The sequence below is a fragment of the Pseudonaja textilis genome, chromosome 6 (assembly GCF_049901715.1).
Source record: "Pseudonaja textilis isolate UNSWEBS1 chromosome 6, rPseTex1.2, whole genome shotgun sequence".
Taxonomy (NCBI): Eukaryota; Metazoa; Chordata; class Lepidosauria; order Squamata; family Elapidae; genus Pseudonaja; species Pseudonaja textilis.
Window position 1 is genome coordinate 11,241,260 of NC_141995.1, and position 19,254 is coordinate 11,260,513.

General features: G+C 44.5%; 1 protein-coding gene across 1 annotated transcript in view; it reads left to right on the plus strand.

The window, feature by feature from the left end:
* ARHGAP24 (Rho GTPase activating protein 24) overlaps nt 1-19,254 on the plus strand; it is a 385,919-nt gene that overhangs the window by 133,414 nt on the left and 233,251 nt on the right. The window contains exon 3 of the mRNA XM_087935845.1: nt 7,065-7,152. Coding sequence (XP_087791971.1) covers nt 7,065-7,152 — 88 coding nt within the window. The remainder of the gene's footprint in view (nt 1-7,064; nt 7,153-19,254) is intronic.

The following is a 19,254-nucleotide window of genomic DNA, read 5'->3' on the forward strand; positions in this document are numbered from 1 at the left end:
CTCTCTGTCTGTCTCTCTGTCTCTGTCTCTGTCTCTCTCTCTCTCTCTCTCTCTCCATTTCTGTCTCTCTCCATTTCTGCCGGAGACTGTGCACAGAGCTAATAACCGTGAATCATAATTTGATCTCCTTAACACCAATTGAGATTTTTGTCAACTCTGAAAATCAAAAGTATGATGGAGGACTGGCTGTAGAAGGGAATTGTTGGCCGGATGTAATTTGTATATTAAAGTTTCAGCTACACTTGTTTAAGAGTTATACAGAAGAGAGGACAAACCATGAGTTTGACATTTTTTCCCCATGAATATACCAATGGCTACTGCTGCCTTGCCAAAAACCATGGTTAAATATGAACTGTGAACCGAGACAGCAAATAGGGTTCAGTGGCTACTTTCAAACCAAATCAATTTCATTGTAAGTTGCATTTGCTTTTTATTAGTAGTATATCACTGGCAATACTTTTTTGTGTGGGGGGGAAGTTAGGGGGCTTTTGGGAGCCTTTGTGGGGTTTTCAGGGTGGGTGTGTCATCAAGTAGATTTTGCACCTGGTCCCTCTGTTGGAACTGGGCTGAATCCAGTGCTACAGCATCCTGTTGCCGTATTATCTGAGATGGATTTTGATCTGCAGAGTACTATGAAATAGCATTCAGCAATAGCACTTAGACTTATACACTGCTTCACAGTGCTTCACAGGCCACTCTAAGTACCCATTTATTTACTCACAATATTGCATGTTTTTGAACTTATGTGTGAGCAGGAGCCAGGGATCGAGCGACAGGAGTTCACTCCTTCTCACAGAGCTGGGCTCGAACCACTGGAGTAGCAATAGCAATAGCACTTAGACTAATATCACAGTGCTTTACAGCCCTCTCTTAGTGGTTTTACAGAGTCAGCCTATTGCCCCCAACAATCTGGGTCCTCATTTTACCGACCTCAGAAGGATGGAAGGCTGAGTCAACCTTGAGCCAGTCAGGATCTATATTCTAACCACTGCACCACCATGGCTCTTAGAGAAAATAGAACATATGATCATAGGTCTTCTGGCCCAATTCCCTGCTCAAGGCAGGAGATTTTTTACCATCCTGGTAGAATTTATTATCCAATTTATTTTTGAAAACCTTCAGTGATGGAACACCCACAATTCTGAGAGGCAAACTATTCCATTGATTAATTGTTCTTCACTGTCAGAACATTTCTCCTTACTTCTAGGTTGGAACGCTTTCAGTGCTTTCTGGAATGACCTCTGTCACCTCCTAATTCTTGCCTGGAGGAAGCATGACAATCTGTATCCAGAAGGTTGTCACTTTCGGGGATAGAATGATACTAGCACTGTTGAAAAGAGGTCTTCCTGGATCTGACAATTACTGTCCAGTCTCCAACCCTCACATGACTTTTGAGATAGGGAGAAAAGCTACAAAGTGCCTTCACAAGAAGCTTTTTATCTGTCCTTTTTCTTAAGAGGAAAGAGAAAGTGTTCCTTGTCCTACCGTAATGAATGATCTTACTTGAGACCTGGTTGTGGGGGAATGTGTCCCTAATGATCCAACTAGACCAGGGGTGTCAAACTCAAGGCCACATCTGGCTCACAGGGTGCTTAGATCTGACCTGCAGGCCTGCCCTGGAAACAGTGAAGGACCCGCCCATGGTGCCTCTGCCAGCAAAAACGGAGAGTGGGAGGGCCACACAGGGATCACCTGGGCTCAGTTTTTGCTGGTAGAGGGCTGCAGGAGGCCATCACGGCTGAAAACGGAGCCTCAATGAGTGATGTAAAGCTGTCTGTTAAGTTTGAGCAATGAGAGGCTGAACCAGAGCATGAGTGCAACAGTACTTTATTTACAAATAAAGGGCTGACCGTGCTTGCCAAGCCTGGAACTGGCTCGCAGCAATCAGCGGCCAGTTGGACCCCGCAGCCTGCTTTTATAGCTGGCTGCTGTGGAGAACTGACCAATGGGAATGGGGGAAATAACGCCCACACAAGTGAGTGGACCTGAGTGAGAACTCCTAGAGTCCTCAGGACATAACACCCCTTCCCCCAGATGCGAACACGCATAGTCCTTGAGGTAGATGGGGGTTTGTGTTGGCGCCGGAGCGGCGCAACTCGGGAACATTGTCTGACTGTTCAGCATCAGTCTGTGACGGTTGAGCGGGCATAGTGTCACCAACACTCTCTCTGGACTGGAAATCCTTGGAAACCACCGGGTTGGTTTCTGGAGTCAAACTCTCATGGGTTGGATCCGGTTGATCAACTCTCTGGGCGCTGTTGTCCAGGTTTGGGCTGACCGGGCGACCGCTGGCGCAGACTGGTCACTGGGTGCGATGTGGCTGGGTGGCGGATGGGACGGTTCCCCTTCGACTGGAGACTCTGGATCCTTGTTTGCGAGGTTGCTGAGGCGCCTTCTGAGTTGGTCTATGTGTCTCCTCCAGGCGCGACCGTCCTCCAGCCTGACTCTATATGATCTCGGCCGGTGACGGCGATGACTTCGCCCGAATCCAAAGTGGGTCCCCAGCGAAATTCCTGGCGAATATCGGCTCCTGTAACATAAAATGTCTAACCCCGAAGTGGAAGCGAGGGAGAGTCAAGGCAGTATTGTGGGTGCAGTCTATCCAATACAGTCCTCAGGCGTCGGCCCATCAGAAGTTCCGCTGGGGACTTATTGGTGACTGCACAGGGGGTTGAGTGCTGGCTCATCAGGAACCGTGAGAGTTTGTGGTGCCAGTCATCTCTGCCAAACCTAGCGAGGGCCTCTTTGGTGGTCCTGACGGCCCTTTCAGCCAACCCATTACTACTGAGGGTGGAATGGGGCTGTTAAAATGTGGCGAATGCCTAGGTTGGCTGCAAACGGCTGAATTCTACTGATGCGAACTGTGGGCCATTATCGGAGACCAAGGAGTCGGGTAGTCCATGGGTCAACGAACAGGCGCGTTAACACGTTGGTGATTGCTAGTGTGGTTGTTGTGGATAGCTGCGCCACGTCTATCCACTTGGAATAAGCGTCCACGACCACTAGGAACATCTTTCCATGCACGGGCCGGCCAGATCGATATGGATTCTCGTCCAAGGGCGCTGGCGCTCTCCCATCTGGTAGGAGTGGCGATGGGGGGAGCAGGACGGGATTCCTGGCAAATGCTGCAGGAACTTACCCACTTGACAATGTCCTCGTCTGAGACCCGGCCACCATACGTGGCTGCGTGCCAGCGCCTTCATTCTCACAATGCCGGGGTGTCCCTCGTGCAACGCCTCCAGGACTCGGGTGCGCAGCGAGGTCGGAATGATCACTCGAGTGCCCCACAGTAGACAACCCTGCAAACTGGACAGCTCCTGCATGCGAGTCTTAAAGGGTGCGAATTTGTTATCAACATTGCCTCCCGGCCACCCCTCCTCACCCAGTCGAGCACCTGGGCGGCGTTTGGTCTGCCTTGGTTTTGGCGGCGATGTCAAGGGCGGTGATGGGCAGGTCCAACTGGGTGATTTCAAAAATGGCATTGACAGGAGCTGGGTCTTCAGCCGGAGCGGGTAAGGGGCAGCGACTGAGTGCGTCAGCGTGGGATAGAGTTTTGCCCGGGCGGTGGATAAGTTTGTATGAGTAGGCCGCTAGAAAAAGCGTCCACCGTGTCATCCGAGGGAGAGGACTTGAGGTGTCTGCTTGTCGCCGGCCAGTAGGCCCAGGAGGGGTTTATGGTCGGTGACCAGTTCGAAAAAGTGGCCAAAAAGGAATTCGTGAAACTTTTTCACGGCTGCAACAGCTGCTAGGGCTTCCTTGTCTATTTGGCTGTAATTTCGCTCCGTGGCCGAGAGCGTCCTGGAGAAAAAGGCGATGGGGCCTCGGCGCCATTGGCGAGTCGGTGACTAAGGACCGCCCCAATTCCAAAAGGGGATGCGTCTGCTGCCAGTACTAAAGGAAGGTTGGGGTCGAATTGGATGAGCACTGCCTCTGGCGTAAGTAGTGATTTGACGGCGTTAAACGCCTGGTCTTCTTTGTGCCCCCAGTGCCACGGTGACTTTTTGTCTAGTAATCTGTGTAGGGTTCGGCTACTGAGGCTTTATGGGGCAAGAAGGATGCATAAAAGTTTAGGAGTCCCAAGAAAGCTTGTAGCTCCGTTTTGGAGGTTGGTGTGGGAGCTTCGTGGATCGCCCTGACCTTGGACTCCAGGGGGTGAATGCCAGAGGCGTCAATTTTATAACCCAGAAAGTCCACCTGTCTAGTGGCAATGGCGCATTTTTTTTTTTTAACTTGAGGCCATGCTGTCTGAACCTCTCTAACACTGCTCGCACTCTCTGGAAGAGTTGGGGTCTGTCCCTGGCCGAGACCAAGATGTCGTCGAAGTAGGGTACTACACCAGGAGGCCCTGTAAAATCCGCTCCATGAGGGATTGAAAAATGCCGGGGCAACACTTACGCCAAATTGGAGACGCTTGCATCGGAAGGCACCCCTGTGAGTGGCGATGGTCTGAAGTTCCGCTGTTTGGTTATCAACAGGGAATTGTTGATATGCTTGAGACATGTCCAATTTAGCAAAAATACTGCCCGGTTCGAATGTATGCAATAAATGCTGAATGATGGGCACAGGATAGGCGCTAACTTGTAAATATTTATTGATTGTTGTCTTGTAGTCCGAGCAAATTCTCAGGCTACCATCTTTTTTTAGGGGTGTGACAATGGGCGTCTCCCACTTGGCGAAATCTGTTGGCTCAATGACCCCTTGTTTTAGTAGTTTATCCAATTCAGCGTCTAGTTTTGGTCGAATAGCAAATGGAACTCTACGTGGTTTTAATCTGATTGGGGCTGCCTGGGGTCAACGGTGAACGAGATGGGGTTCCATTATAACACCCCAGCTCCTCGCTGAACACATCTGCGTAGTCAGCGAATAAGGAGTCAGTGTCTGAGGTTGAGACAGCATGGACTCCTGTTAACCCTAGGCCGAGGTGGGGAAACCAATCGAGCCCCAATAAGGTGGGTAGGTTGCCGTTAACTGCCACTAGAGGTAGGTGGCCTTTAAAAGCTCTAAAACTGACAAAGAACTTGCCTCTGCCGATCACGGGAATGGCCTTCCCCTGGTAGTCCTTCAGACCGAACTGGCATCTCTGGAGCCGGGTAGTAGATAGGCTGGGGTGGAGTCTCTTGAGGGTGTTCCACGAGATTATTGAGAGCGCTGACCCTGTGTCAACCTCCATGTGGCACGGTTTACCTTCTAGGGAAACGGAGAGAGAAATTTTACTAACAGAGTGGCAAGTACGCCTGGCAAGGCGGTGCGTGCGACAGTTTAATACTTGCCTCTGTGGTCCCGAGTGCGAGGACGGGGTCTTTGTGCAGCGCTTTGGGGGCTTAGCAGACTCTCGCAATGTGCCCCCTCTTATGGCAGTTGTTGCAAACGGCTCCTTTAAACTTGCAGGTGGCCCTTTGATGTGATCCCCCACAGGCTAGGCACAGGGTGATGTGCTTGGGTGGACCGGTGTATTCTTGTTTGGCCCCTACCTGCGACCGTCTGTCATTGGTGAGGCGATGGACATCGTTCTCATCGTTGTGGCCTTCCTCCGCTTCCACCTCTTCGGAATGGACTGGGAACGCTGCTAGCTTGGCGCTTGGGCCCTGAATTTTGGTGGCTGAGTTCGTAGCTAGCTCGGCTGCTAGGGCCTCCTCTACCGCTTGCGCGAGGTTGAGGTCTTTCTTAGCAAGCAGTCGCCTCTGTAGGTTGAGATCCTTGACCCCACAAACCAATTGATCGAGGAGCATGTCCTCTAGGTATGTTCCAAACCCGCAGTGCAGGGCTGCTGTTCTGAGGGCGGCCATATATTGGTTGATGGTCTCCTTGCTTGATTTCTTCCTCATTCGGAACGTGAACCTCCTGGCGATTTGTGACGGTCTGGGAGCGTAGTGGTTTGTGAGGATCTCAAGCAACTCGGACCACGGAACGTTTTTTAATTCTCTCGGCGCCACGAGTGCTGCAGCGGTATCGTAAACGGTGGCTCCGCAGTAGATTAGGAAATAGGATTTTTTCCGATGCTCTCCCGCATCCGACAGGCCGACCGCATCGATGTAATGATTGAAATGGTTCTTATACGATTCCCACTTCTCTTCGTCTGGTTTAAACGCCGGGAATACTGGATTGGAACTCATGGTGCTGGAACGGCTGGGCTACCTGCGGGAGAAATCTCTCTGGGACTACGAACGCTCGTGAGTTACAAGTGATATCAGCTCTGGAGAGGTTTTTGCTACCCTCTCTTTCTCTCTCTCTGGGTTACCACGTTGGCTGCTAGCCGTTGGAGGTGTCTTGATTCGCGCCAAAAAAAAGTGGGCGTTAGTGACTCTCTACAGCGCTGTGCTGTGATTCCTACTGGCCCGAAATTCAAATGACACCCGTTTGAATTTCGCGCCAAATGCAGAGCGGCTGCGGCTCGCAGCGCTTCACTTTCCCCGTAGCGAGGCTAACAAGCGGCTACAGACGCTTCTAACTATTTGACTCAGACCGCTTTCTCTGGCTGCGGATCTGCGTTTGCTCTTTTTGATCGCTCGTTTCGCTAGCTGACCGCTCTCTCTGGCTGCGGATCAGCGTTTCCCCTGTTGCCAACCGATCGCTCTCTCTGGGCTGTAGATCGGTGGCTAGTGACTCAGCGGTTGCAAGGTGCTTCTGGTAGCCATCCCATCCTCGTCGCCAGTGTTAAGTTTGAGCAATGAGAGGCTGAACCAGAGCATGAGTGCAACAGTACTTTATTTACAAATAAAGGGCTGACCGTGCTTGCCAAGCCTGGAACTGGCTCGCAGCAATCAGCGGCCAGTTGGACCCCGCAGCCTGCTTTTATAGCTGGCTGCTGTGGAGAACTGACCAATGGGAATGGGGGAAATAACGCCCACACAAGTGAGTGGACCTGAGTGAGAACTCCTAGAGTCCTCAGGACATAACACTGTCCATGCCCCTCCTGGCCATACCACGCTCCCCAGCCACCCTGAGATCAAACACAACCCTAAAGTGGCTCTCAATGAAATTGAATTTGATGCCTCTGAACTAGACTGTTTTCTCCTTTTATCTAAAAATTTCATCTTGTCCTTTCCCCTAATTTTATATTTAAGGGTACCATATTCTTACCTGGAAATCGTGTGATGGAGCATCCTTCCAGTGACGAAAACCCAGGAAAGTTCCTTTTTGAAGTGATTCCAGGTAAATTTCTTTATTCACTGTGAATCTTTTATGGTGTTGGCTGATCGCCTAATGTCTATGTCATGTTCTTGCTTATAGATTGAAGAATATTAATAATTTGTTTCTATACATGTTATAAAAGGGATTTCAGAAATTTTTTTATAACAATTGTGTTACTGATAACATTGTTGTGGCCCACCAGCATCCAGCAGATTCGACGGCAGATTCGGACAGTGAGGAGGTTGGGGAGGAACATAGGCCAGTCCTGGAGTTGGGGGAAGGCTCTGATGAGGGCTCTGCATCGGAGGCAGAGATGGGGCCAGGGCCACCCATCAGTTATCAGCTGCCTTCGGAGTCAGAGATCAGTGGGGCAGAAGAACAGCTGGAGCCTGTTTCTGATGTGTGCATGCACAGATCTGCCAGGAGAAGGGTACAGTTAAAGAACGAGGGTTGACTTGGGAGTAAAGGCCCATCCCATAGGGAGTAAATAGGAGTGAAAGGGAAGTGATGTTTACAGAACACAATTAATTCATTTAATTAATGTGAAGATTTGTGTATCTAAGTTCGTGACTCACAGAAACTCCTTGCCAAGTATTTCCTCGCACAGCGTTGTGCTTGGAAGCTATCGGCCTGGCAACTCTCCAAGCCTGATAAAGTCTGTAGTTGCAATTTACCCTTGAAAGACTGTTTGCTGGGACTTTGCTGGATGTATATGATAGGAATTCACATTAGCGAAATAAAAAGGGGTTTTGTCAGGACAAGGAATCCGTTTCGTGATTTTGTAAAGCCTTGGTCAGAACAAACATAGCGGCCTGGTTTCTTTAAAAACGTTTTAAAAACTTCAAAATTAAAAAGCAACACTTTTTAAAGGTTAGTATTTTATTTGTGCTTGTGTTTAGAACTGTGTACTGTTTTTGTAATGTGTCGTTTCTCATCAGTAAATAAATAGAAGAGACCTAGTTTAGTGTAATGGCTTAGACACCAGGCTAGAAACCTGGAAATTGGGAGTTCTAGTTCTATCCTAATCATGAAGTCAGCTAGGTGTCTTTGGGCCAGTCATTCTTTCTCAGCCCTAGGAAGCAGGCAATGACACACTACTTCTGAAATCCTTCCAAGATGACTGCAAGGACTAATCTAGGCGGCCTCCAGGATTTAGCACCAAGTAAACACACAGATCACTTGAAAGGCTTAATGTGACATGATTAGACAATATCTTGAAGCAAACTGTTGATCAATACACAGTGATTTTTCAGGATTTATGACCCAGGGAAGAAACACAGATGAAAACTAATAAACTGAAACCAAGGATGTTGTAAAGCAGGGGACCCCAACTCCCCACTACTGGATCATGGTCTGTTTCAAACTGGGCAGTGCACTGGGGTGGGGTTCTGCCAGTTCATACCAGTTCAAGTGAACCCCTAGCTCCGAAGATCAGCTGGGAGCAAACTGGTTTGCTCTGATGATCATGTGGGCCCACACACCTTTATCATCCCAGCTGATCAGCGTGGAAGAACGGATTACTGCTCCTCAGCTGTGTTACTGCCCTGAAGGAACATAGCAGGTAAGGATTTTTGCATTGCTGTTCACACGCGTGCAATGTGCGTCAGGCACGTGATCATTGAACCAGTTTTTATACTGGCAGCATCCCACCCCTGGCTGCGCAAGCAATGCATGGGCAAAGGTCCACTTGCGCGAGCATCGGGGAAGCATGAACACACAAAGCTCCACTCACATGAGCGGTGTGCCCTTCTGTTTGCACATGATGCTTCTCTCATGCGAGCAGAAGGCTCTTATGGTCGTGATTGTACCTCCACTCATGTGAGTGGAGGGCACATGTGCATCGCTCCATTCGTGCAAATGGAATTTTGCACATGCACATGAGTGCCCTCTGCTTTCTCAGCAGCTTTCTCAGGGTCTATGGCAACCATCCATATTCATGTATTCATTCACCAGAATCAATGCCGTGCCTCCTGCAACAAGAATTCAAATGTTTGCAAGGTACTAAGAATACCTAAGTACTTTATTTTTGTTCTACACATTTCCTTGTGGCTTTGCACACTGGCAATTTGTAGAAAAGAGGATTTTCTCACTGTCTTTGGCAGATCTATTGGTCTAGAAGGAAAGCAGCCTATAAAAATTGAAGGAACAAAAGAACAAAAAGACAGTAAAGAAATTGTTCCCATTCATCTCAAGTAATGCAGGCTTTTTCTCATTTTTAATGCTCAGCAGGGAAATACAATTTTTCATATTCTTCTTTCTGTTCTGCAAAAACTTTTTGCTGTCCTTTGACGGTTACTGGTCCTTAGTTCCTCCCTATGGCACCCAGCAACATAAATATGCTTGCAGACAATTCCTTTAGTGCCCATAAGCTCTCTGACCTCCCCCCCCCCCATAAGCAGATTCAACTTTATTGTCAAGAATGCTTCTTGACCTCAAGTTAACCCAACATAAAATTAGAATAAAAGGTGATTGGAGCCTTGAACTTTGTTTGATAGCAAGCTCACATGACTGAAAAAAGGTCAACCATAAGCAGAGGTTATTCTCATCTTTCCAGAGATGAGAATCCAACGTTTGGTGGGTTGCATTCTGATAAATCAGTGCTCTGCACTTCCTTATGTGCCTGCTGCTACAGCAGTTTTCACATTTTGTGAATAAGTGGCATTCAGCAGGTTCTGATCAGTTCTAAAGAACCGATAGCAGAAAGTTTGAGTAGTTTGGAGAACTGGCAAATACTACCTGTGACCGGCCCAGCCCCCATCTACTCTCTGTCTTCCAAGTCCCTGATTGGCTGGGTCTTCTTGTGTTGCCCTGTACAGGAGAGCAGAGCTGGAAAGCAGGTTAGTGGGGTGGGGGAGGGATGGGGATTTTGCAGTAACCTTCCCCCAGGAGTGGGGAGGGGATGGAGATTATACAGGATTCTTTCCCTGCCACGCTCACCAAACCATGCCATACCCACCAAGCCATGCCCACAGAACCAATAGTAAAAAAAATTGAATCCCACTATTGATAAATAAGAACCCTAACAATCATTTGCAAGATGATTTACATGAGTGGTCCCCACTAGCACAAAACATTGGGGATTCCTCTTCTAGGTCACGAGAAATTCATTTTCTTTGCAGTTACTATTAGCAGATCAGTCCATGGCAGAGGGCTTTGTTTGTTAAAAAAAAAAAAGTTAGTACCTTCCTTGGGCAGAATGTTATGAAGAAGAAAAACTTTTCTTTTGCTAAGAATTGAGTTGGAAGAGATTGCTAAGGATATATGCATTTCTGACTTTCTGGAATCACTGCTTCTTAGGAGGAACGGAGCTACTGGGGCTATTTGGACTGCAGATCATTTGGTTGACCATAAATGGTGTTACAGAGATGCAGAAAACTAGATTTCTCTTTTGCTTTCTGGTGACCCTAGAAGATCATCTTAAATCTGGTTCTCTAGGATGCTTCAGTTGACGTTGCCTGATATGTCCTCATTGCAACATACAACTTACGGGAAACAATTCACAAACTTCCAGGAGTAGAAGAAATGAGAAGCTCAAAGATGCTTTTTCAAGAGGCAACTGGACTTTCTGGTTTTTCTTCGAAGACATTTCGCTTCTCATCCAAGAAGCATTTTTGAGAACTGAAGAAGCTTCTTGGATGAGAAGTGAAAGCTCTTCAAAGAAAAACCAGAAAGCCTGGTTGCCTCTTGAAAAAAAGCACCTTTAAGACAACCATGACCTGGAGGACTGAGAAATCTCCATAGACATGAAATGAGAAAGTATTTTACTTCTGAGGTCGGGAGAAAATTTGGCAAATATTGAACATACTGTATTTGTAACTTTTAATTCCAGTTTTGGTAGGACTGTTCTGCACATTCTCTAGAAAATTAATATTCAGGGAGAATCCTGAAAAGGTGCAGTAGAGAATCAACTGGTCTGTTTCAACCCATTTCCTGCCAATTGTTTTTGCCATGGTATTGGTCCATCTGCTAGTAAGCACCCTAATGCCTATAGTTTCACCCCATCTTAAAAAAAAACCCCCACCTCCACCGCATTGCAAATGTAAGTTAAATAATTACAAGAGAGTACCGCAATTGCCAGGCAATTATTTAACACAATTTATGTTCATTGAGTTTAGCAAGATTTAGTTTCCTGTAATTAGCAATGCAGCCTTGGCCCCACTGAATTTATCAAGTGGGAATAAAATTCTGACTTCTGTAACACCCGCCCTATTTGTTGTTTTGCTTATATGCAAGGATTAATCTTGGCAGATACTCAACACATAATAATGCAGAGATTTCTCTCTCTCCAGATTTAAAAAGCAAGACATTTGAGGCATGAAAATATTTTCGCAATGCAATATGGACCAGCATGGGCTGATTTACAATGGAATCCATGGCTAAATGTTAATGGATGCAGCTGAAGGACAGAGAATTTAGTCAGAGGGGTTTGGTTATTGTTTTCCTGGAGAATAGATATAAACACTTGGCCTTATTAGACTTTCTCCACCCACATCTACATTGGCATACAGATTATATAACTTTCTATGTGCGAGCGCAATGCCCAAGAATGCATGCTTTGAATTAGAGATGGAAAGAGTGTTTTTAATCATTTTTTCCTGAAGGATTGGAAACTGATAAAAATGGCATTACTAACATGTTGAACATATATGGAAATTCTCAGTCATTCAGGCCATGGTTGTCTCAAAGGTGGTTATTTTTCCCCCTTGAAGAAGAAAAAAATCCTTGAAGAAGAAGACATTTTGCTTCTCATGCAAGAAGCTTCATCAGTTCTGACTGGATGGTGGTGGTAGGGCGGGATGAAAAGGTTAGTTCTTTTCGAGAAAAAAAAAATCACATTTGAGATATTAAAATGCTGGTTTATATTTCCTTCCATTTAATTGATTACGTGTCACTGTAGAAATCCAACGCATTGCAGATCAATTAAGTTCCATGACATTCACCAGTCATGCTTAGCCATCAAGTTTTGTTATGTAAACTTGAGGTAAAATGATTTACCTCAACTATGATTTATGTCGTAGTGTGATATGGGAACATAATAATCACAGCTCACTCAGTAAACCATACTTAAACCAAACTGACTTTGCACCAAACATAAACACAGCTAGAGTGTGTGGGACTGCATGTACCACCTAATTTAGTAGTTGGTTCATTGTATTTAGTTCGTTGCTTTTTACTTTTTCACATGTTTTATTGAAATGAATACAATGATATTATTATTTTTGGCTCTTTTTTTTTTGACCCAATGGAAACTAACTAGTTATCTCCCATCTTTCCAAGATTTTTTTGAGGGGAGGGTTGGATTGAAATTATAAGAGCAGTGGTGGCGCAATGGTTACAATATGGTCTGAAATGGGCATATTATTCCTGGAAAACAGAAGTAAATTCTGGTATTTGTCAAAAGCAATAGCAATAGCATTTAGACTTATATACCGCTTTATAGTGCTTTACATCCCTCTCTAAGCAGTTTACAGAGTCAGCATATTTCCACCAACAATCTGGATCCTCAATTTACCCACTTTGGAAGGATGGAAAGTTGAGTCAACTTGAGCCTGGTGAGAATTGAACTGCCAAACTACAGGCAGCCAGCAGTCAGCAGAAGTAGCCTGCAGTACTGCATTCTAACCATTGCGCCACCACGGCTCTGGTGTCATAAATCATGGTCATGTAATTTAAATGCAGGCCAGTTGTTGAGCATCCAACATGAGATCACATGACTGGGAGGGGTAGGACAGCCATTGAAATGTTGAATCTCAATCATAAGTAGTTGTGGGAAAGTCCATTGTAATTCTAACAGTCACTGTAGGAAATGAGCTGGCTGAGTCCAAGGGAAAGGTCAAACACGTTATTAGTCTCAAGTCCCTTCACACTCATAAGAGATCTAAGTCCACCTCACCTTGAATTCTCTTGATTCTTATCTACTGCCAATTTGCTTTGACCATTAGTCATTCGAATTCTTGTAGATAGCATTAGCATAACATAAACCTATATTCATTTGTACTGCTTGGACTCCTGATTTCCTGTACTTGATAGTCACTCAGTGACTGGTAGTAAGTTCAGGACTACTTGTAGCAATATGCCATAGCTAGGGGTGGGATTCGACCAGTGTAACAACTGGTTTTGTTGAGCACGCGTGCAACATTTGCAACTCACCTTCTGCTGCAAGCCCTGTGTGTAAAACAGCTGATGTGCAGCAATCTGCTGTGTCACGTGAATCAGCTGAGCTGGAAAACCCAGAAATAAAGCACAGACTAGAGTCGGGCCCAACAGCTGATTGTTGGAGTGAACCAGTTCTCTCACAGCTGATCTTCGGAGCTACCGGTTCGCACAAACCATGCTGAATCGGTCGAATCCCACCCCTGGCTATAGCTGTTCAGAGAAATGGGGGAGTGAGAAGAAACGCAATTGCAGACCCTCAAATATGGGTGCATTAGAATTTCACTGTGGTGCATATAGAAACAAAGACTTCAGATTAACCAATATATCACAATATATTGCTTTTGTTGAATACTGAAACTGGCTTTTTCTCCAAGTCTGTTAAGTTTGCATTATGTATACAACTGTGTTTCTCTTATCATTCTAAAACAGCTGGGGACAAACTTGTGTTTGTGTGTCAAATCTGTGGCCAGTATCCAAAACATCTCTTTCTTTCTGGTTTCTTTATTGGCAATACATTTAAATTATTTGGAGAATGCAAGTGGGTGTTGCATGATATTTGAATTCTGAATCTGGGAGTAAAAAAAAAAAATCTGGCAAAAATGAATGCAGTTGTTCTGATACACTGAAATATGTATATAGAATTGTATTGGATTTACATTTTTAATTAGCAGTATAAATTATTTTGTCTTCCCCCCCATGAATATACATGCAAATTTTACTTCCTATACATGTTAATGTCTCTGAGTTTCAAGGCATTCATTGTATCAAAACTTAGGTTTTTAAACTGATGGTTGAGCTGTAGAAATATAAAATCTCTGTTTCAATCCCACTGAAATCAGTGGTCTTAGGTCACTCGTATAATTGAATTTATTGATATCAAAGGATGTAAAGAGTGAAATGAAATCCTAAAAAGATAGTCCTTGACTTACAATAGTTCAGTTACTGACTGTTCAAAGTTACAACAGCACTGAAAGAATTAGTGATGACCATTTTTCACACATGCAATTGTTGCAGCATCCTTATGATAACGTAATCAAAATTCAGACACATGGCAACTCATTCATATTTATGATGGTTGCAGTGTCCTGGCGTCATGTGATCCCCTTTTATGACCTTCTGATGAGTACAGTCAATGGGGAAGCCACATTCACTTAACAACTATCATAAGAAAGGTTGCAAAATGGGGCAAAACTCACTTAAGAAATGTCTCACTTAACAACAGAAATGTTGGGTTCAGTTGTGATTGTAAGTTGATTGTCCAGAGATGGATTACATTTTATGTTCTATCCATTCCATTTTTAAAATGCAAAACCTAAGATTCTGCATTCATCGTTTTGTAATATATTCCCTTGAAAATAAAAGGCCCAGCCTACAGTCAGTCTGACTTAATGAAAATTGTTTTTAACTACAGTGCTATAATCAAGATTATAATTCTATGCAGGTATACTTGATAGTTAATCCACTGAATTCAGCTTTCCATTGAAAGAAAAAAATAAGAGTTGGCTGAAAATTTTATTGCTTTTGAGGAGAATTAAGTAAAACTGACTTTTTCTGGATTCTTTCTGGGATGCTCAGGAATAAAATGCCAGGCTAGATTCGGAACAGAAGGTTGTGTTATTGGGGAAACACATGGTTCTGAAATGATGCTTAATTGCAGTCTATGCAAAATAATGCAATCTTGCCTGTGGAGTTTTGATGTGATATGTCAGATTATTTTGGAGACGTTTTCCAGATGTTCATTCTTCAGATACAAAGTCTTTTTTTTTCTCCTTCATTTTTGCTGAGCTCAAAATGTAAGAAAGGGTAAAATGGGCCACTCTTGGCACAAAGAGTTTGAAGCGAGTAATTACCATGTCAGATGTGATGGTCTGTTGGTTTTCAAACTAAAATGCTGTTTGGACTACTTCAGCGTGTATGGCAAAATACAGTTTTGCTCTTGGTTCCCGTTGGAAATATCATTGCTTGAAAGTAACTTTTTTCCCTATTGTTAAAATAATGCCTTGAATGTAATGCAGTAATATATATGCATTTGCAATATCTAATTTTCCGCTGGTTCGGAAAATGAGCAATTGAATATGAACAATATAAATAAAGCAAAACACCAGTGGGAATTCCCTAGTAGGGATATAGGGGAGGAACATGCAATGATACCATCTCTAGGCAGCTCTCAAGGAAATTAGTTATGTGGCAGACAACAATAGAGATCATTTTTAACTAACATAAAACAGGAAGTAAGAACAACCATATTCCTTTTCCTCAAAGTACAGGTAGTCCTCAAATTACCATTCAAAGATACAACGGCACTGAAAAGTCCCATGTTCCGAGACTGTAATTACTCATATGCTTCTTTAAAAGACAAGTCTTGTTTTATTGCAATGCTGAGAATTATTTCATTCCCAGTTGGAATTAATTCAAACAGTCCCTTGAAATAAGCACCCACTTTCTTTTCTATGAAGTGCTGCCAATAACAGAAGTGTCCAATGAACTAGAAAAAAACCAACTGAAGTACAGAGAGCTTCAAGAATGAATTTGAATGAATGACTTTGCTTCCTGCAAAGGTTTCATCATCTTTGCCTGTCCTTTATCCCTTATGGGAGGGGCAATCACCTCCCAGCCTTACTCCCGAGTCACTCCTTTTGTTTCAGCGGTTCTTGCCTTCTAGCATCTCTGTGCATGTGCGCACTGGGAACAGGCTCCCCTGGGTCCTCTGCCTCACTGCTACCAGACTCTGAAGGCTCCAGAGGCAGCTTAGGCAGCACCCCACTCCCAGATGGTCCTGGCCCCATCTCTGCATTGGATGCAGGACCCTTGTCCGAGTCCTTTCCAGACTCCTGTACTGGTCCCTGTTCTTCTCCACTGACTGATTCCACTGCCATCTGCACAGGCTGCCAGTGAACCACAACACCATGACCGTTTCCACATGTATAACTGGTACAGCATCTACATGGTCATATGATCAAAATTGAGCACTTGGCAACTGGCATGTGTTTATGACAGTTGTATTGTCCCTCGGTCATGTGATCACCTTTCTGCAGTGGTGACACAACAGTGAGAATGCAGTATTGCAGGTTAACTCTGCCGACTGCCAGCACCCTATTGGTCCCAACAATCTGGACCCTAACTTAACAGCTGCAGTATTTCACTTAACAACTGTGCCAAGAAAGGTCATAAAATGGGGTGATTTCGCTGGATAGATGTCTCACTTAGCAACAGAAATTTGGGGGCCAATTGTGGTCGTAAGTCAAGGATTATCTGTAGTGTATTTTGTTTGCCATATATTGGAATGTATGATAATGAATTCAATGTATATTGAATATGCAATGTATATTGAATATTGTATATGCACAGTGTTTCTAAGCTGTTTTGAAAATTTTGGGAAGTTCAGTTATAATTAAATTTCTCTGAAATCAACAAAAATCAACTATTGTAATTATTTCACTGGTTTTAGTCACAGACCTGGGTAACTTTATCTCAAGGCTAAACCACGATAACAATTTTGACATAGGACATTGTAATGTAATGCCAGATCTGGATGAGGAGAGAATCTCCATCAATTTAAGTAAATGGCAGGTTAAATTAAAGTTGTTTTATAGTGCATCTCCATTAAGCCTCATTGATAAGGAAAAGAAGAAGAAACTGCGTTCCTTCTTAACCCGAAAGGAAAATGTCATGTTCATTTTAAACAAGTCGGTCTTTGAAATATTTAAGAGGTTGCACCACCTCAGGTGACTTGACCGAAAGGACAGATTGATTTGCTCTCATATTAATATTTATATGCCCTGAGATTCTCGGCTCTGTTTGAGGTTGATGATTACAAGGAACTGTCCTTTCGATAGAGCTATCTATAATGCTTCCTGACTTTGGAGGGCCATGCTTTCAAAGGCTCTTCAGAGATGTCTTATTCCAAAGGTAACTAATTAAAAAGAGGCGTTGCTTACTCTTTAGCTATTGCTATATTTCATGTTTAGTGTTATTTTTAATCTTTGATTACTGTGTCGGAGTTCCAACTAACAACTTTCAATAAACTCAGAGGCAGACATTTCTTCAAAGTTCCATTTTATTAGAGTTGTCATATTGGCACATCTGGGAAAACCCGAATCTGAGAGTTCTGGGTTTTCCCTTCCCAAAAGAGAAATCAAAGATCCATCCCCTGCACCCATCAGTCCAACACATGGCCCAATCAAATCTTCATCCCAGCTGGAGACATTCCTCCAGTCACTCCCCTCCAGGTGCAGAGCAACTTGTCCTTGATTCCCTGAGAAAGAATGTTGTTGAGTCTACTTCACTATGAAATCCCCCCTCCCAAATTCCCAGGCACTGAATGTGGCAGCCTTGAAACTCCTCAGTGAAATATGGCTTTCAAGGGTGACATAATGCTTCAGGAAAAATCTTAACAGACCACCGTCCACCTTGTCCATGAAACCACAACAAATATTTTACCAAAGAATGTATCATCCAGGCTGCAAATGACCCTTAGATGGCAGAAAAGAATAACAGAGTTCAAAGGGACTTTGGAGGTCTTCTAGTCCAACCCTCTGCTTCAAACTTCAAACTAATGGCTGTCCAGCTGTGGTGGGATTCAAAATTTGTTACTACCAGTTATGTGGATGTGGCTTGGTGGGTGTGATGTGGCTTGGTGGGTGTGGCAGGGGAAGGATACTGTAAAATCTCCATTCCCTCCCCACTCCTGGGGGAAGGTTACTGCAAAATCCCATTCCCTCCCCACCCCACTAACCTGCTTTCCAGTTCCATTCTCCTGTGCAGGGCAACAAAAGAAGACCCAGCTGATCAGCTGAGACTCAGGAGGCAGAGAGAAGATGGAGGTGAGGCCAGTCAGAGGTGGTATTTGCCGGTTCTCTGAACTACTCAAAATTTCCGCTACCGGTTCTCCAAAACTGGTCAGAACCTGCTGAGTACCACCTCTGCTGTCCAGTCTCTTCTTCAAAGCCGCCAGTGATGGAGCTCCGACAACTTTTGAGCGAGAACTTGTTTATATGGTATCTCTTTCTCTGGTTTGTATTTGTATTAAAAAAAACATTGTGAGCTGGTTCACACACAACCTCTGCTCAACACTTATAGATTGACCTTCTACAATTTGACTCTTGAATAACACCTCTATGGTGAAGGAGAAGCTAGGAATTAGCCAGTGGTCCAAAGTCACCCAATACATTTTAGCATCCTCAACAATTTCTGCATGAATCTGCTCCAGTTCTAAATCCAACATCTTAAAAGCCAATGACCTGCTGAAGATCCGTTAACCAAAGTTAATAAATTGAATGATTACAGTGGCTTCTTCAGCGAAATAAACATCTCAGAGCACTGTAACCAGCCATCCCATCCCATCCCACCCTTTCAAGAGTTGAGCATTTGAAAACCCGGCAGCAACATTCATCTGAAAAGTCTATTATCCTAGCCATGTTCTCCAAGGATTTATTGTGTCCTCATACAGATAGATGAGTCTCTCATTCCACCCTTTCCAGGAGCTATCAAGGGATGTCTGAGCCAATTTGACATTTCCTAGATGCTTATCTTCATATGTCAGCCGCCCCTAAATTTCCTTTAAGGAAAAGAAAGGCTGGGCATTTCCATGTGCGTCATGCTCAGAGAGCTGAGCGGATTTAATTGCTTCTGCCATAAAGATGAATGCCTCCCACACTGCTTGGTGACACCCAGCAGTACTTCTTCATTAGTTGCCAGGAGCCCCAAACCTCAAGGGCATCCGTGAGACTTCAGCAGAACTAATTTTACCTGTGATGGTTTGTACAGGGAGAAAAGAGGTTATTTATTGCACGGCGAGGTGTCGTTGCATTGTTTTGCCACTGCTAAATCTTATACACATACTGAAGTCCATATTGAGTCCTCTGTATGATAGATTTTTTTTGCTGCTATTCCACTCTGACCCTTTATCATAAAGAAGAAGGGAAGTGTTGGACTCAATCGTGGTCGTCCATTGAGGACTACTTGCAG